Source organism: Barbus barbus (genome assembly GCF_936440315.1).
Source record: "Barbus barbus genome assembly, chromosome: 26".
Taxonomy (NCBI): Eukaryota; Metazoa; Chordata; class Actinopteri; order Cypriniformes; family Cyprinidae; genus Barbus; species Barbus barbus.
Window position 1 is genome coordinate 1,631,779 of NC_136754.1, and position 27,353 is coordinate 1,659,131.

Genomic DNA, 27,353 nt, shown 5'->3' on the forward strand with positions numbered 1-27,353 from the left:
GCTTTAATTTTCAAGTACATTATTATGTTTTAAGAATCCTTATTTCAAGTATATTTTTTACACATTAATATTGGATATATACATTCTTCTTATATTTGTACCGGCGCCGCCTTTAAATAAATTGGTAATGTAAGCCAACATCTGTACCTGACTTCTGAAAGATCTTACATCATCTTTAGAAAGTGATTTTCCTGTCATTCAGTGTCCAGATGATCTTCATATCCTGATGTGGAAGGTGCTAGAAGAGAGAAAATCAACACAGTTTCAGGCTTGAAAACATAAACAGCCAGCTCTATCAAAAATCATCTGTATGCTGTTGATTAGTCAATGTCAAATGTGTAAATGAAACCATTTTCATTAAGAAATTGCTCAATTTTATGAATAATTCCAAATAAACAAGTAGAATTAAATGCTAACTTTTGATGTAGAAAGGCTAAAATTATATTTCCTGCTAAATGTTTTCCAATAATCTTTTTATTTACAACCTCAAAACGTTTTTATAGTACAGCAGGGTCACAAATGTCACTGAAATTCAAAATGATTGAATATTATATTACGTTTAGGCCTTGTTATACATACAATATGTGATATTGATTTGATTTAATTGGTGAAACCACCTATCGACAGGCTAGACATATCTGATTTAAAGAATGACAGCGATTTTAAATGGTTAAAAAATAAACCCTCATAAAAGTGGAAAATGCCCCTGAAAATCAAAACGAGGGGCAAATCTTGGTCTTTAATGGAAAAGCATGTAGACCCAACAAATCAACATATTAATGTCATAGATGCTGAAACCAGTTTAAGTGGTATTAAACTAGGATATTCCTTTAAAATGGTAAAAATGTGCTTAATTGCCTTGGTAATAAACTGAAATTAGTTTAACAAGAGCACTAAGATTGCTAAGTGGAAATAAAAATTAAAACCACTAAAACTGAAACATAAAAATGATTTAAACCTTAATAGTAACATAAAAAAAAAACTAAAATTACTAGAAAAAGTCAAAAACTGAAAATATAAAAAAAAAACTATAGTAGCATATATAAATACTAAAATAATGCTGATTTGAGTGTTTTAGTATCACTGAGATATTATAATTTTTTATTACTAATTTTTATATTTTGATTTAGCTTTTATATTTTCAGTTTTCATTTTTTGGCAATATATCTATATAGTTTTTATTATAGTATAGGATAGTATTTTATTTCGATTTAGTTGTTTTAATACATAATTAAACTAAAAATGAGAAATGTTGCCTTGGCAACTAGTTGAAATAAAATACTTTTTTATTGAATTTCAGTTAAAGTTTTATTTCATGTCACAGTTTGTTTTAGTTTTATTTAACTGTAATAATCATGTTCCAAACCAAACATCAGATTGAGTGATTATTTACTCAATTAAATCCAAAGCATCATTCTCTTACAGTTTTTAGAGATGTAACGATTAACGATATTTTTTTCTTTTCATCTTGCCTCTGTATAATGCATATTAAAGCTCATTAGTGCAACACTGCTTTGTTTTCAGCGGAAACCAAGAAAACGCTTAAAGCGTCACCTGCCATCTCATTCAGCTCATCTTCTGTTTCATTTCATGCAGATATTGTATACAGTATCATTCAGTCAAACCATTCTGTTTTTGCTTCAAATTTGGAAATTATACAATCTAATTTAGATTAAAAACCGCTCATGTATGCAGCATCTATGTTTGGATGATGACTAAAATGCAGTGGTTGACTCTCATTTTTAAAGGAAAGAGCACAGACAAAGCCTTAGTATGTTTATATGAAGAGATTTCTTTCATTTGTGTTATTTAGTTGATTTGGAGCTTAGTTTTGTTATTTACGTTTACATTATATTTACATTTTGTTATTTAGCAGAGGCTTTTATCCAAAGCGACTTACAAATGCAATCAAAACCAACAATATGCAAGTGCCATATTAGTATATTATTATAGTGTTATAGTTCAATTTCACAAAGAAACGTTGTGCATTTTGTCCAAGCAATAATAAAAGGACATTTAGTTTATAATCTGTCTTAAAATTATAATTAATAATTTTAGGGGGCCTAAACTTTGGGGGGCTTTTTTTGACCAGCAAGTGGCTCTTTTTGAGCTTTTTTTTTTGCGAAGGGGGGGACCCCCCCTCTCTTTAGGATGGGTGTCTCGGACCAGAGGCTTGAGTCAGGGCCTCTTTTTCGTTATAGAGTTTTTGTTTTCATCTCATTTTGCAAAAAAAAAAAGAAAAGTGAATCGAATCGTGAGTAGAGTGAATCCCTGATAACCCTAGTTTTCATTCCAGACTGGTTTTAACAAACCCCACAAAAGGTTGCTAACTCTATGTAGAATCGAAAGGTTAAGCATCATTTCCAGTGTGTAGTTGTCACCTGAGGAAGTCAGGCGCTCTCACTATCATCTGCTGGAAATCCTCTAGAGACAGACGGCCGTCATTGTCCAGATCAGCTTCATCCATCACCTTCTCACACACCATCCTCACCTCGTCCTCGGTCAGCTCGTTACGTGTCAGTTTATTTAAGGTTTTCTCCAGATCTGATTTACAGATGAAGTCATCGTTGTTGAAGTCTAGAGGGAAGAACGAGGGTAAGCTGTAAGAAAACACTTCTGTTGGTGCTGCTCAAATGATTGGTAACGCTTTACTGTCATTTGTTAACATGCATTAACTAACATGAACAATACATTTATTACACTATTTATTCATCTTTGTTAATGTTTTTTAATAAAAATACAGTCGTTCACTGTTAATTCATGTTAGTGCGTTATCTAATGTTAACAAGCACAACTCGTGATTTTAATAATGCATTAGTAAATGCCAAAATTAACAATAACTAAGATGAATAAATGCAAAAAAGCACTGAAAATCATTTGGATAAAGAATAAAGAAATACTGTAAATAATGTTGTATTTATCACTAATAGTTAGCACATTCACAGGCATTTCACAATGTATAACTACAAGAAAAATTATTTATTAATTTAAATTTGCACTATATTAATCATAAATGAATTTTTTTTAAATATCTATTTATTTGTCTAAATTTTATTATTGAGAATTGTTATAAATTAGAATATATTTTAATTTTTTTTGTATATTTTATTTATTTTATATGGGGCCCACCACACTTTGTTTCGTTGAGTCTGAATAAGATGCATATTTCAGCATAGTCTCTTGTTGAAATCATTGTTCTCTATTGTTTGAGAGCGTTATCATTTACCCCGTGTTAATGTTGCATGAGTACAGAGGTTTTTTCTGATGACAGCAGCAGATCAGATTCTCTGAGATCTTTTATTCTGTTGTTTAATTAGACAGCTGCATGCTTTTCATAGGTAGTTCCCTCTTTAATGAACGTGTGAATTATTGATATTAATATGTCAGTTAAGGTTCTGCAGGTTCATCTACATGAATAGTAATAGAAAATTGAGGTATCAAATGGTTTCGTGCGCTGCCAGAACAAATAAACTTATAACCTCGTGTACTTTCCAGGGTTATTATTGTTAACTAAAACTATTAAAACATTAAACTATTAAACTATTAAAAACATTTGTGCCAATTGAACCCAATTTGAAATTAAAACACTAGATAAAGAAAAAAAAAAACTTAAACTAAACAAAAATTGGAAAAGTGGAAATTAAAACTAATTTAAAATTAACCTTAATAGTAGGCCTAATATTGAAAAATTAAAAAGACTAACTAATTAACTATACTATTATATAAATAATACTAATTAACATTGGTCCTTTCAACTAGAACATCACTTTAGGTGATTATTTATTATCTTATTACATAACTTCTGTGATATAGTTTTAACAATTGCTCAATAAATGACATGATTAAAGAAAGAAATTAATAACTTGAGGTTTGGGTTTTCATTAAAAAGTATTTTTTTTAAATAAACACTTTCTTAATGAATTAGTTGACATGCTTTTAAACATTCTTTATAATATTTTTAAAAGATTCATGAGTTTTGGTAACATAACTGGGAAAAATGCATCCATCTTTTGCTTAGTAACCTTGTAAAAAAGTATAATTTGATTATTCAGTGTTAAAGTGTAAAAGAATCCGTTAGCTCACCAGTTTAGCTAACCCCACAAAGGGTTGATCATTTATACGTAGAAGCAAAAAGTTTGTTTAAAATTTACCGTAGATTTTAAAAGCGTAATATGCCTTCAGGTCCCGTGGTGCCATTTCACTCAGCACTGAAAACATGTCCAGAAAGTCATCCAGAGTCATGTTTCCTTCTCCATCCTCTGAGAAAACCTCAGCGATCCTCTGCCTGAACGGATTGTCCTACATAAAACACAACATTTTCTTCAATAAAATCACAAAACTGTTGGTTCTATTCATATGAATTCATAAAATCTCAGTCGTACGTTTCCGTACGATCTGCTTAGGCCTCAGGGACCGTTATTTTTAGGGGACGGGGTTTTTTCGGAAAATCGTATGTTTTTCGATTAACGCCGTATGAATTCATAGGAAATTACCATCTCGTAAACCATTTTTGTAATCTTTTTGTATATAAATCGTTATGGATCGTCTTTACCTTCTTGAGTCATTTACAAGCTGCATGCGCAATAAAGAGATGCTTCGTTGTTAAAAACGACTGAAGACATCTGAAAGTTTTGTTTCCTACAGTGGATTTTAGATAAATATCCACCTCAACCAGTGCTCTTTTGTTCTTTTTGTTCTCTGTTTCTGTTTGTTTTGTGTTTTGAGGGGGTCCCCCAGTAAATATTGAGCTCCGGGGGACAATAAATATCACATTATTGGGTTCGCTTCAACCCTAGGACACGAAAAACAACCCGCGGCAACAGTGTTAAAGCGTTGAAATGAAAATGCTGTCATTAATTACCAGTGTTGGGCAAAGTTACTTTTAAAAGTAATGCTTTACCATATTGCGATACTCCCTAAAAAAGTAACTAATTACGTTACTTAGCTACTTTATGGAAAGTAATGCGTTACGTTACTTTTGTGTTACTTTTTAAATATGAGCAAGGCTTGATTGTTTTTAATACAAGAAGTTCTAATTATAGCAAATGTAAAAGCCCTTTCACACCAAAAAGTGTAATGAATAAACCTCAGCAAAGGTTCAACACTCTTCAGCAATCAAAAAAAAAATGAAGCACAATTGTTAGTTTATCTAAAGTCATTTTTGCTTATTAGTATATGGTTGAACTGGATCATCAAAGGTCAGCAGCAAAGACACTGGTTAATAAAATAGGATTAGATACATTTGTGTTGTTTAACATATTTAACATGTTTAACATCTTAATTTGTGTTCCGAAGATGAACGAAGTAATTAATGACAGAATTTTCATTTTGGGGTGAACTATCCCTTTAAAGTAGCCCAATTCCAGGGGAAAACAGCAGACTTGGCAACATAGCGAATCTGGCATCACTAGTTCTGAATCCTCAACAGCTGAGAGAAAACATATCAGACAACTCATTTTTGCATATGGTAACCTCCATCGTTATATTATTGGTAAATCACTCATTTAGAATACAGTATAATTTCATCAAGTGTCTGCAGGCTATATGCCTGTCTCAGATGCTTTAGGATTGTTTTTTTCTCTTTGCTAATACAAACACTTCATTACACTAAACTAAGCTGCTGGTTCTCTTGAGGGATCTGATAACGCTTAACCTCACCAAGACTGCGATCAATTAGTAGGAGGTTCATAATTGATGAGGAACAGGAGTGAGATGCGGTGTACCTTCAGTTCTGGCATGCTGCCAATCAGCTCGTAGGGCAAACGCACTTCCGGTTGATTCGTGTAGTCCAGCGGCACGAGCTGCGGAGCTAAATCACGGTATCGATGAAACAGTCTGAGCAAAGACGACAAACATTCATTGACATCTCTTCTCAACTATCACTATCTATCACATAAGTCTGTAATATGACATCTTCATACTGTTTAGGGTGAAGTCAGCTAAAATGGGCCGTTAAATGACTTACCATCAAATAAGCTATGCATGAGATCTAATGATTTTCTTATAAATTAGCATGGGTCTCTTAAATATATTTATATTTTTAAATGTGATAAAGTATAAAAGTTTTAAAATGATAAGAGTTAGAGTACCAGGAGGTACCTTCTTGAGCCATGGCACAACATTCAGGTAAAATGGGCCAGCCGTGGGCCAGAGAACAACACAGGTAATTCCAGCTTAAATCAGTTTATTTTTAACAGTAAATTGACACTATTATCTTTAGTGTGCCATAGCAACACCACATATGTATTTCATTAAATAGAAAGTTGAATGCAGATTTAATTAAACAATGCAATTAAAAATGAACTGATCATGTCGTATGTGTGTGTTTCTGTGCATTGGTGTATTTTGTGTGCATGTATGTGTCTATGCTTGCAAGACTGTTAAGATTTTGTATGGATACATATCTAGGCCTATAAACCTATTTTCACATTCAATTTCTGTGTAAATGTGTGTGTGTAAGCCCATTTTAGCTGAAAATTGTGGCCCATTTTAGCTTAACCCAGCCATTTCTACCTAAAATTACCTTTTTATAATATTTTTTATTTGAAAGAGCATGTCAAGACTTTGTTCATAAACCTTTGCTTTGTTGGTAAGCTTACTTATAATTGCGTTAGTACCCTTATTAGTGGTTAATGAAATGTCAGGCTCAATTTCTCTGACAATCTTTATGTAACACTGCCCTGCCCGCCTTGAAAAACTCAGACCAATAATAATTATTGTTACATGTCAACAAGTGTTGAAGCAACAATGCAAGATCAGTTATTGTGATTTTCTGTAAACATTTAAAGAGATATGATGCTACAACCTTATTTGGCCCATTTTACCTGATATCCCGTTTTAGCTGACTTGACAGTGAGAACTAGGCAGCTCAGATGACTTTTCGATTTCAGCCATATAAAACCAGCAAGTATTTTAATAATATCTCACCTCAGAATTTCTTTTCTGGTGAAATAAGTACAGTCCTACAAAAATAAGAGAAGAAAAAACATGCAATGATTTACTAAGCAGCATTTCTACTCCAGAAATGACCTTCTTGCAAATGCTTTATAATTGTGTGAAGAAAAATTATGAGGTGCAAAACATTCATACATATTCACGAATAGCTGTTAATATGTCAATTTGAATATGAATTCTCAGTATTATCTTGGCCATTTTAACTTTTCAATAGTGCATCTGTGTAATTTTTGCATAAAAATAAATAAATTGCATGTAATTTTTAAATAGATGCATGTGATGGTCAAAATTTTGAGGTTAGTAAGATTTTTTTTCAAAACAAGTTAATACTTTCATTCAGCAAAAATGCATTAAATTGATCAAAAGTGACAGTAAAGACATTTTATAATGCTATACAAGATTTCTATTTCAAATAAATGCTGTTCTTTTGTACTTTCTATTCATCAAATCCTGAAAAATTTAAAAAGTGTTTCACAGTTTCTACAACAATATGAAGCAACAACTGTTTTCAACATTGATAATAATTAGAAATGTTTCTTGAGCAGCAAATCAGTATATTAGAATGATATCTGAAGATCATGTGACACTGAAGACTGGAGTAATGATGCTGGAAATTCAGCTTTGATCACAGAAATAAACCACATTTTACACATTTACATTTATTAATTTAGCTGACGCTTTTATCCACAGTGACTTACAAATGCTATATATGTCAGAGGTCGCACGCCTCTGGAGCAACTAGGGGTTAAGTGTCTTGCTCAGGGACACATTGGTGTCTCACAGTGGATTCGAACCCGGGTCTCTCACACCAAAGGCATGTGTCTTATCCACTGCGCCATCACCACCCCAATACATTACAATATATTATATTAGTAATAATATTTCACAATAGCCTATTACTGTTTATTTTTAATTATTAAATAAATGCAGTCTCCTTGAATGCTTTTTTCGAAATCATTAAAAACTTAGTGACCCTAAACTTTTAAACAGTATGGCGTGATATCAAAAATGATGACTGACCTGATATGCGTCCAGTTGCTGGGATGTAAAGATGGTCTGTTTGTTCCCCATTCTTGCAGCTCCATGGCAAACTGGCTCTCGAGCAGCCGAATGCCAGCAGATATTTCAGATATGAAATACTGGCACAAAGGGCCGCAGTGAGACATGGCAGATCAGGTGTCGGCCGCTGCGAGGCCTTTAGTTCTCTGATAATGGCAGCATTTCATCATTTAGCTGCCGTCAATGGCAGTCTCTCTTAGACATGAATGTGTCCTGTCGGTCAAAGGGAGAGCGGGGGAGACATCTGAGCGTCAGATTACTGACCCTTTCACATGCTGGGAACGCTGGAAGTATACAACAATATTCAGTGTTCATATTTACATAATTATTGTGTGATATTTCGATATTTTGAGGGCACATTAAGAGATTTCTACTGTACAACAAGACCTCGGAAGAACAAACTGACCACTTTCTGGTGAAAATATCACTGTATATTAAAAGAAGAACAAGTAATATTTGATAAAATAAAAATAAAACAAACAAATAAATAAGAATGTATAACATAAAAAGACTAATTTTGAAACAATCGCATTATTAATGTATTTTTATTTATATACTGACAGTTTTTTAAATATTTTTAATTATGTACTTTTTTATATATTTTCCATTTAATTTTTTAATTCCATTTTTATTAAAATTTTAGTGTAATTTTTTAAACTATAAAGAAATAAGAAAAATGTATAAAATAAAAATAAAAACTAATATTGGGACTATGATTTTTTACGGATTTCTATGACAATTAAAACTTTTTTTCTTATTTTTTAGTTTTTTTTAATATTTAGAAATAGTTTTTATTTCACTTTTAGTATAGTGCTTCACCTTAAACTTATTTCAGTTAGTTGCCAAGGCAACATTTGTATTTTCATTTAGTTTTTATTTTATTGTCTTTCAGCTTTATATCAATTAACAAAATGTTTTTTTAATAGTTTAACAATAACAACATTGCTCATTAATGTGTCTGAATTTTTTATATTTGACTTTACCCCATTATTCTCAATGATTACTCTTCTTTCTTTCTTTCTTTCTTTCTTTCTTTCTTTTTCCTTTTTTTTGAGGAGCGAAATGTGACCTAGTCCTGAGTTTTGTGAGAAACTCTTGCTTCATGCTGCTTTCAGTCATTTTAGTGTATTGACTAGGGATCTCATGAAAAGCAGCTCGGTGTATTGTGTTCATATCGCCAAATGCATCTCAATTATGGCATTAAATATGCAAGCACTGGTGCGTCGGCGCACTATTGTGAGTTGAATTGGTTGGCACAGAGGCTGAACGGTATCAGTTGATCTTGCAGCTGTTCACCTGCTGTTCTTTTACTTTCTCTCTGGATAACGGCTCATATCTCTACCTGTCACCTGTTGCTTTTCTTGGCACTTCTCCCTGTATGATCACGTGGGAAAACTCGTCTGGACGGATTCAAATCAGCCTAAAGTTTACTGTTATATTACGTTTGTATTTCTTTGTTTTGGACTGTTTTTCTTTTCTTTTTTTTCTGTCATCATCTTCGGGTGATGTTTGCATCTGCAGATCACTAATTGGTTGATTAATGTGAGATGAGCTGATAAATGATCAGATGCAGATCACTGAAAGATTTCAAAAACCCTCTGTTTGGAGGAGAAAGAGAGGGGATGAAAAAGGAAAAGCATGGAAAAGAAAAAACAAGAGGAAAAAGAAATGGGAAAGAGAAAAATGAAAAGAGTATGAAAGGGGGAAGAAAAAAGAAGGGAAGAAAAGAGAAAAACAGGGCTATAAAGAGAAGAAAAATGAAAGAGGTGGAAAGAAAAAAGTGTATTGAAAAAGGGAAAGAAAAAATAAAATAAAAGGGAAAAAGAAAGGGGGAAAGCAAAAGGGAAGGAAAAGGGGAAAATTAAACAGAAAGAATGGGTAAAAAGAAGAGAAGAAAAGCAAAATGGAAAAGAGAAAAAAGAGAAATGAGGAAGAAAAATGGCAAAAGTGAACAGGAAAGAAATAGTGGAAGAAAAGAATGGTTTCAGAGCATGAAAATAGGGAAAAGCAAACAGCGTAAAAGAAAACAAGAAAGGGGGAAAAGAAAAAAGAAAAGATTGTTTTTTTTTTGCAGTATATTAATTATCTGTCAACAACCACAGAAAAAAAACTGGCTCTGTACATAATTTTTGTGTAAGATACAAAAAAGTGGGAAGGGGTTAAAAAGAACAGCTGAAAAGAAAAAAAGAGAGAAAGAAAAGAAAGAACAGGGAAAGAAAAATGTGTTTTTTGCAGTACAAATTATCTGGCAACAACCACAGGAAAAACACAACTCTACATCATTTTCGTGCAAGATAGAAAAAAAATAAACAGGGGAAAGCTAAAAAAGAAAAAGCAGAAAAGAAAAAAGAGGGGAAGGAAAAAAGTCCGTTTTTGCCATATGTATAAATTATCTGGCAACAACCACAACTCTATCCATCATTTTTGTGTAAGAATTTATTTAGACTTTATAATAGTTCACCACATGCAATATACAAATTTACAAGCGACCAACTCAAGCTCCTCCATATATTAAAATTTGATATCTATTTACATATTTTACAAACCCGTCCTGCCACAAGAGTCCAGTCCAGATTTGTGAATGAGGCTGGTCAGTGACAGCCGCAGCTGCCGGCCACCATATCATCATACTGCTTCAGAACCACGTTCTCATTGTCGTCAAAGTACAGCAGGTTAATGCTGAAGAGCTTGTCAGGCACGCAGCATGGCATCTCGATGCCTTTAGTCAGTTTGAGGGCGTTGATGATGGACTGGACCGTGGCGTGGTTGGTGGGCCTCATGTTCTGACCCAGAGGAAAGGCACAGGAGCCTTTGCAGTGGTAAGCATTGTATCCACGCGGAGACACGATCCACCCGGACCAGCCGATCTCCTCGAAGTCCACATAGAGCGGCAGACGCTGACACGACATCTTCTCCCCGCTCTCATCATAGTCTGTGGAGCGAGCGCTACGACGAGCCTCAGCCGAGAGAAGCAGGCTGGGAAACGGGAGACTGGCTGAATCATCTGAACCTGAAGACAAAGACAAAACTTTTAGATGCCGTGGACCTCCAGATAGGATCATCCTTGTGCAAGTGACACTCAACTTAAAATGTAAAAGTCAGTAAAAGTATTTAAAAAACTTTGAAAACCCTATATTTTATTTAATATTAACAATCATATATTTATAAATGCGCAAAATATTAATTGAAAACAATTATTTAGTTTTACTCAATGAGATACTAATATATTTTTATTAAAATTTTTAATTAATTAAAATTTTTATATTTTGTGTCCATATTTTAATTTTCTGTTAGTTTTTTTATATTTTACTTTAATTATTTTTGTGTTTCTATTACTACATTTTTTCAACTCTCCATAGTACCATATTCTTAGATGTAATGTTATATTATTTTAAGTTAATAAGTTAAGCACTTTTTAATTAATTATTTAATTAGTGTATTGTTATTTACTATAACACTGTATTATTTACTATAACATTATATTATTATTATTATTATTATTATTTTTATTGTTACAATTTAACACAGTTTTTCTTCAAACTTTTACACTTTTAGTTTTAAAAGTGGTTTTAGTTTTAATTTTAGCTAACTATATTATCCCTGTGTCTATTACATTGCAATATTTTTCTACTCTCTATAGTATATATATATATATATATATATATATATATATATATATATAATAATGTACTGTGAGATCTATTGTATTAAATGTTTTATTAAGTACTTTTTTATTAAATTTTTTTATTATTATTGTTTACTGTATATATATTTTTACAACACTGTTTTTATTATTAAACCCTATATGTTTTTTTAGCTACTTTCTTTTATTGTTACATATTTTGCACTGTTTTTCTTTAAATTTTTCCGCAGATCCCCAAACTTCTTTGTTTAGGACACGATGTTATTTGTTTAAATCCCTACAGCCTGAAGCATCACTCATTTGAGATTACTGTGAAGAAACATCAGTCTAATTGAGCTATTAAAGAGACATATATGCCATACCTTTAGGCGTGATCTCCAGAGAAACCGGCCGTCTGCCATCATCAGTGAAGAGGACCAGCATGGGCTGTTTGCTATGATGGTGGTTACGGGCTGATGAGAAACGCACCGTTTTCAGGTCCATCTGAAGACCTGCTAGAGTACTGACCGAGACCAGGAGCCCCAGATTACTACCTTCATCTGACATCCAGGAGCGCACCTTTGAGATATTAAACATATTTATTATTGAGGAGAATTTGCACAGACAACTCTTTGGGTCTGTTCTAAAACCTATTCTGCTCCCTTCTAAGGCAGCATTTGAACTCAAATACAACCTAAAGTTTGGAAGACCCCACATAGTCATAGAAAACCTCTCAGAAAGTGTGATTTTATTCATACTTACAGCTTGAGTGATGGTAAAGACCTCCCAGCCGCTGGAGTGGATGGGCACCAGTCTGGATGAGAGCAGCTTGTTCCCTTGTGAGACGTTCTTCTTGCTGCTATCGAGAACCTGATAGACACTGACCTGCATAAAAACATAACTGCAATGATTCACCTGAAGAACCTTCTTTTAAAAGCACATCATTTTCTTTTCAGACTGTAAATACTGTACCTGACAGAAGTGATGTCTGTTGAACGTGAGCGACGGTGTGAGCTTGAACAGATGAAGCTCGGCTGTGAGGATCTTCTCACTCTTAGCTACCGAGGACATGTTGAACAGAAACTCGATTTGGTCGCTGTGCACTAAAGAGAAGTCATAATTCAGAAGTGAGAATTGACACACAATCACACACACTTTATGCATATGCCACACCATCCCCACCTCAATATTCAGATTAGCAGCTGATGAATACAGGTCTTAATGCGCCATTCTCAAAACCTCACATTTATTCGTACAATCTTGAATATTTAAGTACATGCTTCACTAAAATATACAACTAGACTTACACGTTTAATTATACACACTTATGGTCAAACAATTCCATTTTTCATAACATAAATAAAATAGGCTATACATGTTGATTTTTTTTACGTTTCTCATGATTTCTCAGACTTCTGTTTAAATCCTGAACACAAGACATACAGCTAAGCTTAAACTTTTAAATATAAACTATATGCAATTCCATATTGGTTTAGTTCCATTTTTATTTTTCATTAATTTATTTTAATTCCATTATTATCAAAATATTTCTCTGGATTTTAAAAAATGCTTGTTTAAATGAGTTTTGTATACACATATTGAATCTGGATGAAACTGCAAACACTAAAAATATTATTTTACTTAAAGATCTTTTTAAACTGATGAGATTGTGTGAATAAAGGAAAACATCAAAATCAACCTTTACCTTTTCAAAACAGATCAAAAAGCGTTGAAATCAAACTTTGATGCTAGTTCACAGAATTTTATTGAGATAATAAGCTTGTATTTTTACAGTTACATTTATTACGAAAAGAACAAACATTTTTCCATCCCAGATACTTGTTTTATGTTCACTGTCCCACTTCAAGTCAATGAAGAAATCTTACGTTTATCGAAGAAACTGCGGACAGTGTTTCCCTCCAGGAGCGTCGGGTCTTTGGTGACTCCGTCCACATCTGCGATGGTGTTATACAGGTCCAGCATGTACTGAGGAGGCTGTTTGTGTCCTCGAACCAGAGCAGCAGGAGGATCCTCCATCCCAAACACCTCCAAAAGCCTCCTGATGGCCTCCGAGCGCACTTCTTCAGACTCGTTTTCCAGGTGATTCACAGATGGTTTGCAGACGGCGAGTCCGATCATGGAGATCCAGATCATTGCGGACAACATGTTGACTGATCCTCAAGAGATGTGCTTTGGTAGCTGGGGCTGGACTGAATGAAGCACCGCCAGATTGGCAGACCTTTATATGATGTTGGTAAAGTCTTCGGTCAACAGCCGTAAAGAGCTGCTATTTAGGCGCAAATGTAAATCAACAATCAGTGAATGTAAAGCAAATCTAATGGCGGTGTTAACAAGGTGCGAACTGGACTGGTGGTCCTGTGGAGAGATCCTGGGAGGAAAACGTGCTATGCTATAAATAAGCCTTTTATATGTCGATTTAAGAATTAAAATAGTTAAATTATAGTTAAAGTTTTTAATAGTTTTACATTTTGTCTGTTAAGTGGATTTGGCACCAAGTTTGCGCACAGCGGGTGGTGACTTCCCTCTAAACGGATCCATTAATTGAGACAAAGGAGGATAATGTGATACAGGAACAATCATTATTTCGACAAACACCGCGAGAAGGTTCCAGCATGTGCCCTGTGTTTTCGTGCTAATTGCAAACACATCTGCTTAAACAGAGATTTGAGTCCATTTTATCGCATCACTGGATTTACAGTCTCGTATGAGAACATGACTTTGAATAAATGGGCTCGAGTGTTAATGTAATAATGGTTTAGACTGGTTTAATTTCTCATCTTTAATTGTTTGCTTTCATTAGGGGCTCATTACAGTGTGTTGATCCGGAGATTTCTTAATACTAATGGATGGCATGAGCTCTTGTTATATTAATGCTGAAGGAGACTGATGTTGCAATGGCATCTTGCAATCATTTATTCTAGTTTCAGAGTTGTTGACTGATTTGGTTGACATCTTCCAAGCATGGTGGCATTTTATGCCTCTCACACAATCAAAGACTGGGCTATATTAAGTGCAAATACTGTCTGTACCATGGCCTACTATTTGTTTGTGCAAATACTATCTTTTTTGGATGCTGCAATTTACTCACTTATATGTCACAAATCACAAACAGTTGCAACAAAGCATTTGAAATGTGCATTTTGGACCGTGCTGTCCGAACATCCAAAATTTAGCTTTTCTTGTGTGCTTGTTTACAATTTTGTGCATAATGTAAATTGGACATTTAATTTCTGAAAAAAATGTATATTGTGAATTCATTGCATTTACATTTAGCTGACGCTTTTATCCAAAGCGACTTACAATTGCTATATATGTCAGAGGTCGCACGCCTCTGGAGCAACTAGGGGTTAAGTGTCTTGCTCAGGGACACATTGGTGTCTCACAGTGGATTCGAACCCGGGTCTCTCACACCAAAGGCATGTGTCTTATCCACTGCGCCATCACCACCCACATATAAATGCATATAATAATTTCTAAAATTGTGTGGAATTAGCTCTCTATAGTATTTATCCATTTAAAAACATGTAAATGTTAATGCACATGTTGTCCACAAGTCCAGTTGCATAATTATTTATTTGGGATTACAGGTTTTTGTATATAGGCTGTTTTTGTGTACTTTATAATTATGTGTATATACTGTAAATTGTACATTTTGAATATATAATTTCAGTTTGCAATAACTTTGAATTGCCTCTCGATAATAATTAAATAATTTTTTTGGAATTACAGTATTTTGTATGCTATTTTGCATATGAAATGACTTTATCTGTCTGTCTGTGTCGATCTATCAAATATGCAAAATTGTCCACAAGTAAATTGTATTTTTATTTTTGCATTAACTCAATTTCTATTCTTTATTTAATTGGGATTACACTTATATATATAAATCTTTGTGCACTGGTTTATAATTTTGTGTATATTCTAATTTGTACATTTTATAGATACAATTTCCAAAAATGTAAGAAATTGTCTTTTACCAAATTGGGTTACTTTCTAATTTCAGTTGGCAATAACTTTAAATTGCCTCTCTATAATCTATTACTCTGATGTATTTGAGATTATAATATTTCATAGGCTATTTTGCATATGTGACACCTCTTTTTCATTTGCATTACTTGCTAACGCTTTAATTATTGGTTGATCTGTAACGTGATTTAAAACTGAGACATGATTTGCATGTGTAACTCTCTTTAGTAGTTCTGTGCAGATTGTCATGTATTCCAAAGATGGTGCTGAAAGACTGTTTTTCCACTTTGTGACATAGATTTTATTTACAAAATACTTTTTACATAATTTACATATATTACAAAAATATCAGAATGACATCATTGCATCATGCCTTTAAATCGCTGTCCATTAATGCACATCCCCAAACCTGACATTACAGCCGAGCAAATGATCCACGAGGGGAACTTCAAGAAGTTCCCACTGTAGTTGTCGTCCAGTAGTGTTTAAGACTGGCATAGACAGGAAGTGATGGCCAGAATGGTGCGGATTTGGGCGTGTTGACTGAGGAAAGTGTGGCTTTCGTAGTCTTGAGGAACACAAGCGTTGCCCTGTCCTTCAGCCCACAGCAGACATTCACTGAGATCAGACGCGCTCCTGCAGAAACATATGCATCTGTTAGTCAACACATAATAAAATGCACTCAAATGATCAATGGCAAAGGTTTAACTAAATAACTTTTCAACTGTAAAAAAGTGCAGTTTGAACACTAAAAATGAGCAATGCTTTTTAAAATAATGTTAAAAAATATATTTATTTATTTAGTCATTTAGCAGACGCTTTTATCCAAAGCGACTTACAAATGAGGACATAAGAAGCAACAAAAGAGCAACAACGTGCAAGTGCTATTACAAGTCTTGGTTAGCCTAACGCAGTACAGATAATTATTATTATTATTGTTATTTTTTAATAAAAAGACATAGATAAAATACAATTCGAATAGATAGTGCTAGAGTTAGAGGGTCAAGTAAAGATGGAACAGATGAGTTTTTAGCCGTTTCTTGAAGATGGGTAAGGATTCGGCTGCTCGGATTGAGTTGGGCAGGTCATTCCACCAGATGGGAACAGTTAATGAAAAAGTCCTTGAAAGTGTTTTTCTGTGTCTTTGGGATGGTACAATAATTCGTTGTTCACTTGAAGAACGCAAGCTTCTAGAGGGCACATAAGTCTGAAGTAAAGGATTTAGGTAAAGGGGTGCAGAGCCAGTGGTGGTTTTGTAGGCAAACATTAATGCCTTGAATTTAATGCGAGCAGCTATTGGTAGCCAGTGCAAATTGATGAACAGAGGTGTGACGTGCGTTCTTTTCGGCTCATTAAAGATTAATCTTGCTGCGGCATTTTGGATTAATTGTAGAGGTTTAATAGAAATGGCTGGAAGACCTGCCAAGAGAGCATTGCAATAGTCAAATCTGGACAGAACAAGAGCCTGAACAAGGAGTTGTGTTGCATGTTCTGAGAGAAAGGGCCTGATCTTCTTAATATTATATAATGCAAATCTGCAGGACCGGGCAGTTTTAGCAATGTGGTCTGAGAAATTCAGCTTATCATCAATCACAACTCCAAGGTTTCTGGCTGTTTTTGAAGGAGTTATGGTAGATGAGCCTAACTGGAAGCTGAGATTGTGATGAAGCGATGGGTTAGCTGAAATTACAAGCAGTTCTGTCTTAGCTAGGTTAAGTTGAAGGTGATGGTGATATATAGTGACATACAGCCATAACATCAAATGACTTGCCAAATATAAATATTTTTGCAGTTTTAAATATCTCACTAGTGAAAATGTATTAACTAGATCTTGTATTAGTCAATTTAGTCTTTTATTGTCAAAATGTACACCATCTGAGTATCACACATTATAATGAGCCCTAGCATTATTTCTCACTAATCCACGTCCCTTTTGTCAATCAACCTATTTTTACATTTGATCATTAACCTTTACAAAAGCTTTAAGGTTTAAAGTTGTTAATGTAAATAGAAACCTCAGTGAGTTTGAGTTCAACTTTAATTTAGGATGGAAACAACAACATGATTCTTATATATATCTATAGATCCTACATTTATACTTTTATATACACTACAGGTCAAAAAATAGGAATAATTTTCCAAAATTTTCCAGAGACTTTTTTTTGTCTCTTCTGCTCACCAATGCTGCATTTATTTAATCAAATACAGTAAAAACTGTAATATTGTGAAATATTAGTACAATTTAAAATAATGTTCGAATATGTTTTAAAATATAATTTCTAGAATGATTTCTGAAGGATCATGTGACGCTGAATGATGCTGAAAATTCAGCTTTGATCACAAGAATGAATTACATTTTACAATATATTACAATAGAAAACAGTTAAATTGTAATAATATTTCACAAACTTGCTGTTTTTACTGTATTTTGACCAAATAAATGCAGCCTTGGTGAACATAAGAGACAAAAACATTTACAAAAAGTTATTATTTAAAAATACGTTTTATTTCACTTTATATATTTTATTTGTACTTTTATACTTTATTCATTGACTGATTTCATTTACAGTATCAATGACTGCCAGACTGTGTAGAATTATTATTTTTACACTGTATTTCATCATACGTTTTTTCATCATCACCATCATCACCAAAAAACTACCCTGGAAATGTGTAATACACATTAGAAAACAAAGTAAATCACAAATATAATTAACTGTTGTATTTCTGCTTTGGATTAAAGACTGACCTAAGTGTCAAAGCAAACAGTGTTGTGTTTTAGTGCGCACTGTAAAGGGTGTGTGTGTGTGTGTGTGTGTTTGCTTAGCTGTGTGTAAAGTCAGATGTGCGGCGTGTACCTGAGAAGACAGCGGCTCCCTGAGGTGCAGCTTCCCAAACATCTGCCAACATCTATTTCCTGTAAGAACATTAGCAACACAAGAGAGAGAAGCCATGAGTTCCCCACCTCCTGTTAATGCGGGATGGTCTGTTAACATGCTAAGTGCTTTGATTTGGCACCTGCAGGGACCATTTGTGGCCTCCTCGCACCTTTTGTGAGAGCGGCGACAGACAGAGAACATCTGACACGGATGTGTTCAATAAACATTATCAAATGGCTTAGGATCTGTTTTATGAATGAACTAATACTTAATAGGAATTCGGAACTGATTTTCAGGGGCATTTGTAAATTTTTTTTGATAAGAGTATGGTAATAATAATTTATAAAAGTAAAATAAAACTCTATAAAAACATGCATATGCAATACTTTAAAGCCACACTAAACTTAAATGGCCTAGAACAGAATATATTGAAAAATATCACAGATTAGATGACATAAAACAACAAAGAATTAATTTTTGTCTCTGCATTTTAAATATTTGGGACATTTTGTGACTTTTTCATGGCATTTTGCCTCAGAAATAATGATGCCATCATGCTTTTGCATTAAATTAAAGCATCTATTGTTATTGCAAAATATTTGTAAACTGTGTATTAAGTAGTTGTTAGTGTGCAACATCTTCATGTGTATTCACACTTGAGTTCAGTGCTGTCCAATCATGGAAATGTGAACTGGAAATGTTCGGAGGGGGGAAATGGATCCTGATCTTTGGAGAAAACAAGCATGGATCACAAGGAAATGACTAATTTCCTTTCTGACTAGCAGCATTTACTGGTGTGAGATCCTTAGCTTCAGCATCGGATGATTAAATTTCATTTCAGTAAAGACCAGCTATTGGTTTGGTTACAATAACCACTGTAATATGTAGTTATATAATACATTTAATTTATATACAATATCTAAAATGCTGGTTTTATTAATAATAAACAACCATTATTACATTATGCCATTTTTTTTAGATGCAACCAGTGAGAGAGATTTACATTTAATGGCTGAAGCAACCAAATCAGACAGCGATTAAATATATAGTTTAGAATAAAGCATTAAAAAAATAACCCACTATTAGAAATTGGTTGAAAACCCTGGAAATTGTGCAAAAAAAATAAAAAAAATAAAATTAATTTACCCACAGTTGAGACTCAATTTATGCAATTGTTTGCTGGTTTACTCACTCTCAGGCTTTCTACTTTGACTCCGTCATCGTTGTTTGTGATCTCGTAGTGATACTCCACATACGGGATTCGGTAACATCCCTCCATTAGTTTGCATTGGGCCACTGTTTGGATCAACTCCACTTTGTTTGGAGTTTCAATGAGGGTGGAATCAAACTTAGTCGGCACGCATGAAAACCCCTCTGTAAGAAAAACAATCACGATTAGTATTTATTAGTGCACACATTTAGGGGCACATAAGTTATTATTTGCTAGTTTCTTTCCTACAACCAATAGAATTGATTATTAGGGGAATATTCTAATGCATAGTGATTATAAAGGGATTTTATTCAGTTTTTTCTTACCTGGTGCCCCTTTCGATCCGACACATTTGCCCGCGTCTATGACTGTCTCGTACGGAGTCTCAGAGTAGTATGTTTTCAGCAAAGGCGCTCGGACACACTGGCTCATTTTGGCTTCGCAGTGACAGTCCTCGATGACCTCGACCTCCCGCAGACCTTCATACAGCATCACGCGGTCCACACGCACCCCGGCCGGCTCGCAGGTGGAGCTCAGACCGCAGGACGGGGAACCGCTGATGGAGTCTGCAGCTCCTGAGGACTGATCCAGACGCCTCATCTATAATGGTTACGGACAAACATATTAAGTTGGGCTTCTAATGTGTATGAATAACCCATTATTCTAGATACTTCCAGTAAAATTAAAAAAACTGATTTAAATTCATTATTTTGTGTAAATTTGTGTCATTTACACTGAAAAAATGCTACTAAATATTTAAGGTAAGTGGTTGCAATCCATTTATTTTAGCTAGATTTAAACAAATTTTGTTGAAGGTTAGTCAAACTAAATTTGTTTATTTAAATGTAGCTAAAATAAATGGATTGCAACCACTTACCTTAAAAATTTTTGTAAATTCAATGAATCATTTTTTTCTAAATAAATTATCTAAATATTTAAAGAATATGTTTTTATTAATAATTTATCTTGTTTATCTATTTAAATGACATATAATAAATACATAAAAAATATATATATTTATAATAAAAAATGGTGATATAAATAAAGATTATATTATAATTATAAATATATGATTTATATAAATATACATTGCATATTTCATGTATTAACAATTAATTTATAACATTATTATTAATATTATTTGTTTAATGAAATAGTTGTTTATTCATGCAAAATCACTCAAACAAAGCACACTTAAAAAGCATTTAGATAAATGTTGGCATCTAGTGGTCGGCTGTAGAAATGCTTCACCTTTTTGTGTCGCAGGAATTCCAGCATTGAGGAGTATTTGGAGGCCCTTAGCCCCGCCTCCAGTGACACAGAGCGCACTGATTGGCCACAATGCGTTCTGCACACGCCCACATCAACATTCACAGGATTGCCAGAAATATCTGTTACATGAAAATAAAGGTACGAAATTAAGTGACAGATACAGTCATAAAAACAAGCTACTTAAACACAAGATTTGACAACATGATTATAAAAACGGTAGAATATTTATGTTGCATTTCATTAAACATTTATTTTTACTTATATAGAATAACTACATCAAACCTTTGCCTATGTAGATGACGTGACTCTGGCGTCTACAGCAGGCTCTCTCTGTGAACAGGTTTCTGGATTCTGTATTTTTACCTAAAACAGCTGTGACTAAATGACACAAAATACACAAATCAAAGTCATATTACTCCAAAACTGAGAAAATGCATCATTTGCATGAATGAAGTGGCATGAATGCATGTGACCAGGGATATTACTGGTTAATATCCTAAAAAATGTAATAAAAATACATTTTAACAGACTTTTGTTTAAAGCACTAAAATAATTAAAATTAAAACAAATAAAATACATGTAAAACTTGTATTTAAAAACACAACAAAATTACTCAAATTTTAAGTAGAAAATGTGAAAATAAATACTAATTCATAATATTATGAAAGCTATAATAGTATGATTTTAAAATTAAAAATTAAAATGCAGTACATAAAAAAACAACATGGTACCTTAAATGTCATAAATTACTATGGCAGTAGCATGTTATCAGATGCCTTGTGAATTATATATGGTGAATTTCTACCATATTTATATACCACTGCAACAAAAAGGCACTTAAAAAACATGGTCTTTCGATACCATATAAAGTTTCACATTAAATTACTTGTCATTTTAACTTTTTTATATTTCAAAAGCCTTACATTTTATCAATCACATGGCAGACTGCATTCACAAACAGATTATATGGGACCCTGGACCACAAAACCAGTCATAAGGGTATTTTTTTTTATTTAGATTTATATATCATCTGAAAGCTGAATAAATAAGCTCTCCATTGATGCATGGTTTGTTAGGATAGGATAAAAATATATCAAAATATTGAGAAAATCACCTTTAAAGTTGTCCAAATGAAGTTCTTAGCAATGCATATTACTAAGTAAAGATCATGGAACATGATCTTTACTTAATATCCTAATGATTTTTAGCATAAAAGAAAAATCAATAATTTTGTCCCATACAATGTATTTTGGCTATTGCTACAAATTGAAGACTGGCTTTGTGCTCCAGGGTCACATATTGTAGTCACATGCGCCATTAAATTAGGATGATCTTGAATAATAACACATCTGATAAATGATACAAATGCTCATCACTCACAGGTCTGATGGACGGCGCAGAGCAGAAGAAACACCAGCAGCGGCAGTAAATCCATAATGTTCCTCGTGTCAGGTCTGTGTCTTCAGTCCTGCTCCTCTGGGATATTTATACCTGCATCGGGTCAACTGCTGCGGAGCGTGTGAGGTGAATGGGAGAGACCTAATCAAATTTCCATGACTCTAATGCCTGCTGTTAGGAGGCCAGCAGATCAAAGAGCATCTCCTCCACACCTCCTCAGCTCTTCAGCGCTGCTCGCGTATGCTGTCAGACCCATCCTTTCACTAATTAAGTACTTAAAGGACTCTGAGCCACTAAGCAGCCCTCATTCAAAGGTATTAATCATCTTTTATCTCAGGGGGAAGGTATTTAGCACCTTCACTTAAAACAAAATGGGCTCAAAGCAGTGAACAGGCCCCTGCCCCCTGTCGAGAGCTTTGTGTTTATTCCACATCAGAACAAATGGTGTGTGTGAGTCTGTTTGAAAGTGTAAGACTGTCTTTTCTTTTCTTTCCCTCTGAATATTTTCACATTTATTAAAGTTTCTGTTAAAACATCAGAAAATGTCTATCTGTGTAAATGGTGTTTAGATCTATCTAAAGTTGTTAAAAAATTAACTGAACACATTATTAGGAAATATTAATCATTAGCAACAGTGTGAATCAATCAACTGGTCATTTTCCTGTGAAAACCTCCTGACACACAGTTCAATCTCAGCTCTATTGTATTATTATATTATGTAGTTGATGTTGCGTTTCCTACATTAAATTGCTCTGTGTGTATTGGGCATGTTTCTCTGATGCTCTGATGTTTCCTCTTCTCGAGCTGTTTTCACCTCAGTCATTATAATCACTAAACAGGTTAAACCTCGCACTACAAAGACCAGTGCCAGCTGATTAACCCACTAATCTGGTCAAAGAAACTCCTGAATCACAACCAATCAGTCATAGCTTTCCCCTAGCATATTGTTTGCTGTGCTGTTTTCATCCATCAGATCAGCGAGAGATGTTTGAACACATGCAACAGTATTCGTGAATATAAAATGAGCTGGTTTGTTCTTAAAAGCAGCCGTTTTTCCATAATAATGCATTCAGAGAGATCTGGGACCCTCCTCCACATGATGCATATGAATTGAGGGAAGGTTTCAAAGAGATGAATGAAGCTCAGATGCTGAGGCCCTCCGTTTCTGCAGACTTCATGAAAGAGTGTTGCTTCAACAATAACGATAGCAATGTGGGATTTCACTCGCAGGTGCAGAGGAGAGAAATATAGTTTTCATGATCCAGATCTAAGTAGATCATTTTATGATTTTATTGATAAAATATTATATTCATTAAGAAGCTAATTTTCTTTGGTTATAATCCAATTTGTGATACTGTTATTTTGCCTCAATTACATGAACTTTTAACTGCCAAGTAACAAAATATATAATATCTATCTATCTATCTATCTATCTATCTATCTATCTATCTATCTATCTATCTATCTATCTATCTATCTATCTATCTGTCTATCTGTCTATCTGTCTATCTGTCTGTCTGTCTGTCTGTCTGTCTGTCTGTCTGTCTATCTATCTTTACAACTTTCGTCCAATTTCACACCTTCCATTTATTGCAAAAATTTTATAGGGTGTTGTTTCGTCTCAGTTACACAATCATTTAACGGTCAATAATCTGTTTGAGCCCCTTCAATCTGGGTTCAGGAAGTTGCATAGAACTGAAACAGCCCTGGTTAAAGTTGTCAATGACTTACTGTTAGCTTCTGATTCTGGCTCTCTCTCGGTTCTCATCTTACTTGATCTCAGTTCAGCTTTCGACACTGTTGACCGCATGCTTTTACTTAATCGACTGGAAACTGTTTTTGGTGTATCTGGGACATAAAATATGGGTCATATTTTATGGGTCGCAGTCAATTTGTTTTTACTGTAATGGATGGTTCCAGGTCTGATGTAGATCCTGTTTGTACTGGTGTCCCACAGGGCTCAGTTCTTGGTCCCCTGTTTTTAGCATTTATATCTATCCTCTTGGGCAGCTATTAAGATCCCTTAACCTCAGCTATCATTTCTATGCTGATGATACTCAGATTTATATACATTCTCAACCTGGTCAATTTGTGGATGTTTCTCATCTTTCCAAATGTATTTCTGAGATTACGTTGTGGATGTCTGACAATTTTCTGTGTCTGAATAGCTCCAAAACTGAAGTCATGCTTCTTGGCTCTCCCCACCAACTGTGAACTGCTGCTTCTATAGCTCTGTCAGTTGATGGTGTTGGGCTAGAGCTACAAAGTAAATTAAAAAACCTTGGCATTATCTTTGATGCCACCCTGTCATTTGAGCCGTTTGTACAGAACATGGTTAAGACCTCCTTTTTTCATCTTAGAAATATTGCACATATTCGGCCTATGTTGCCCTTTTCTGTTGCTGAAAAATTGATTAACTCTCTTGTTTTCTCACAAATTGATTATTGCAATGCTCTCCTTAATGGAGTGTCCAAATCTTGTCTTAAAAAATTGCAATACTTGCAGAATTCAGCAGCTAGAATTTTAACTGGGGCTAGGGCTAGTGATCATATAACTCCTGTTTTGAAGATGTTACACTGGTTAAATACCGTGTAGATTTTAAAATTCTAATGCTTACATACAAGGCTCTGCATGGTCACACTCCAAAGTATTTGGCAGATCTTTTAACACCGCTATCTCACAATTTGCGATCGTCTCAGCATGGTCTCTTAGTTGTTCCTAAAACACGTCTGCGATCTAGGGGGGACAGGGCATTCTCAACATATGCTCCAAAGCTGTGGAATTCTCTCCCAGATGACATTAGGGATGCTAATTCTTTAGCTGTTTTTAAAACCTCTCTCAAAACATTCTTTTTCAGGAATGCTTTTATTTGATTAGTTTTTTGTTGTATTGCTTTTTGTGATTTATCTTTTGTTGCATTTATAGTTTATTGTTTTTATTGTTGTGTTTTCCTTTATGTAAGCTTTTTTGTACAGCGCTATATAAAATAAATGCATTGTATATATATACACACATACACACATACACACATTTATATAATGCACCGCTGTCATCACTGCTGTTGTTTATGAGTCATCTAAAAAACAAAAGCAAAAGCATTTTTTTTTATTTTAAAAGCATGTTCTGATCCCATTGTCTTTTAATATCCTGTAATATAATGTAAAAAGGCATTAATATTATTTTAAAACTATGTTTTATCTTCAATTTTTATATTCTCATACAAGGCCGTACGCAGGTTTTTATAAATACCGAGGTCACAAAATGGATATTGGTAGGCGGGTTCAGGGGCATTCTCTTCAAGAAAATTTTGATGTGTGCATTTTATGACATTTTAAGGCTCATAAATTAGATCCAAGTCAGTGCGCAGAAGTAGCATACATTATTTTTCAAGATAACAGTAAGTGGTAGCAAACCACTGGTTTATCACAGAAGCGTTCATTGAACGGATTCATTCAAAACAGTTGATTCGTTCAGTATTCAGTGTGTTGCTTAGAGAAGCGCGTAACTGAACTGTTGGCAGTCGCGCTGAAAATATTACTAGATATGGTATGTTATAAATATAAAAACTCATATTAGGGCCATTTTGCCGACATTTCTTGGATTTTGGGTTCAAGAGAAATATCACTAATCGATAAAACACTGTGATTTCCGTGGTACAATTCCATATATTGATTTACAAAGAAGGATACTCGACACTAAAGTACTGTTCTGAGAGGCAAACGCCAGCGAAATAAATAATAATTAGAGTTGTTATAAAGTCAAGTCCTGCCGAGTCATGAAGGTCAAGTCAAGGCTCAAGTCACTGGATCTCAAGTCCAAGTCAAGTCGAGTCATTTTCTTTATTTAGTCAAGCAAGTCACAAGACCTTAAATTTGCGACTCGAGTCAGACTCAAGTCATGCGACTCACCTCTGGAATTTAGATGTATTTACACACTGTTTAATGCAAGACATGAATGCATTTAACCTGCAATTACAAATGCATAAATAATGTTTTGATATATTAAACATAATACATTGAATGCTGAAATCGGGGGAAAATGTGGAAATGTGAAATTAAAACCGCCAATAGGCAACAAATCACTGTTAAATGAGTCATTGCGATTGAACTGAATCATTTAAAGGTTGATTCATTCAGGAACGAAACACCTTCATGTTGCTCAGAGACGCAAACAGCTGTTTGGAATTATTTTTATTGGTGAAATAGAGCAAAAACAGGCAATATGGTGTATAAAACATAAGTCTCTTAAATAACTGCTTGTTTATTAAGCTGTTGTAAAAAAAAAAAAAAATGGATATCACATTTGTAACCATGGTAATTGTTTTGGAGGAAAACGGCACTCTTCGTGTGTATTTGATTAACTATATGAAGTGGTATAAATATGTACATTTTCTGCCCACATGGTGGGTACAGCCCTGCTCTCATATGTGAAAACACATACCTGCTGTGAGTCCTCCTCTGTCGGTAGAATGAACTGCAGCGGATCAGATGTGAGTCACTTTCTCTCTGACAGACAGACAGACAGACTTGTCCAGCTCCCTCTGATGCCAGACGTCTGGTACTGATGGGGATTGTGGCTATCTATTTATCTTTCAGTCTGGAGGCGCTCAAGGAGATATCCTATTACAACCATCAGAGAAAAACAGTCTTGTATAATTAGGTCATATTATGTAGTTATATATTAGTAACCTCTCCGGCGCTCATTCATGTGTGAGGAGATTACTGGAGAAACTGGATTAAACTACTAAACTAAGAGTGGTGTTTTTCATTCCAGCAACCATGCAGAGAACCACAGAAAACATCTAAACAACTTGGCAACCACTTAGAACACACTATCAACTGCATAGAAATGCCCTAGCACTCACCTAATAATGTTGTAGCAACCACATGACAAAACAAAATTGGATCCAGACACACAAACCTAAATTCTGCTTGCACGTTGAGCGAGTGACAGACAGCTGGACGCTGTAATC

At 34.2% G+C, this 27,353-nt stretch overlaps 3 protein-coding genes across 3 annotated transcripts; all 3 read right to left on the reverse strand.

Moving 5' to 3' along the window:
- Window positions 1–216: 216 nt before the first annotated feature.
- On the reverse strand, window positions 217–8,120 carry cib3 (calcium and integrin binding family member 3; the record flags this gene model as incomplete). The annotated part of the gene is given in 7 exon segments (XM_079380040.1): window positions 217–238; window positions 2,382–2,577; window positions 4,152–4,299; window positions 5,724–5,835; window positions 6,928–6,962; window positions 7,975–8,055; window positions 8,058–8,120. Coding segments are annotated over 7 exon segments (657 nt in total).
- A 2,484-nt stretch (window positions 8,121–10,604) lies between these two features.
- admp (anti-dorsalizing morphogenic protein) lies at window positions 10,605–13,789 on the reverse strand (the record flags this gene model as incomplete). The annotated part of the gene is made up of 5 exons (XM_079378743.1): window positions 10,605–11,023; window positions 12,019–12,214; window positions 12,398–12,520; window positions 12,608–12,738; window positions 13,522–13,789. 5 exons carry the CDS (start codon window positions 13,787–13,789, stop codon window positions 10,605–10,607), a joined length of 1,137 nt encoding a protein of 378 aa, XP_079234869.1.
- A 2,115-nt stretch (window positions 13,790–15,904) lies between these two features.
- LOC306845713 (uncharacterized protein) lies at window positions 15,905–27,329 on the reverse strand. The gene is made up of 9 exons (XM_079378664.1): window positions 27,246–27,329; window positions 26,822–27,000; window positions 22,364–22,491; window positions 21,266–21,361; window positions 20,963–21,102; window positions 20,038–20,311; window positions 19,694–19,875; window positions 18,481–18,539; window positions 15,905–16,258 (listed from the first exon to the last, which is right to left on the reverse strand). The coding sequence occupies exons 3-9, from the start codon at window positions 22,416–22,418 to the stop codon at window positions 16,108–16,110; spliced, it is 957 nt and encodes a 318-aa protein (XP_079234790.1). The 5' UTR covers window positions 22,419–22,491; window positions 26,822–27,000; window positions 27,246–27,329; the 3' UTR covers window positions 15,905–16,107.
- Window positions 27,330–27,353: the final 24 nt, after the last annotated feature.

Coding starts and splice junctions, on each gene's coding strand:
- LOC306845713 (XM_079378664.1), bottom strand. CDS start 22,418: ATGGATTTACTGCCGCTGCTGGTGTTTCTTCTGCTCTGCGCCGTCCAT. Junction 21,103..21,265: donor CGTCATCTACATAGGCAAAG/GTTTGATGTAGT, acceptor TTCATGTAACAG/ATATTTCTGGCAATCCTGTG. Junction 16,259..18,480: donor GGGAGCCGCTGTCTTCTCAG/GTACACGCCGCA, acceptor ATGTTTCTGCAG/GAGCGCGTCTGATCTCAGTG.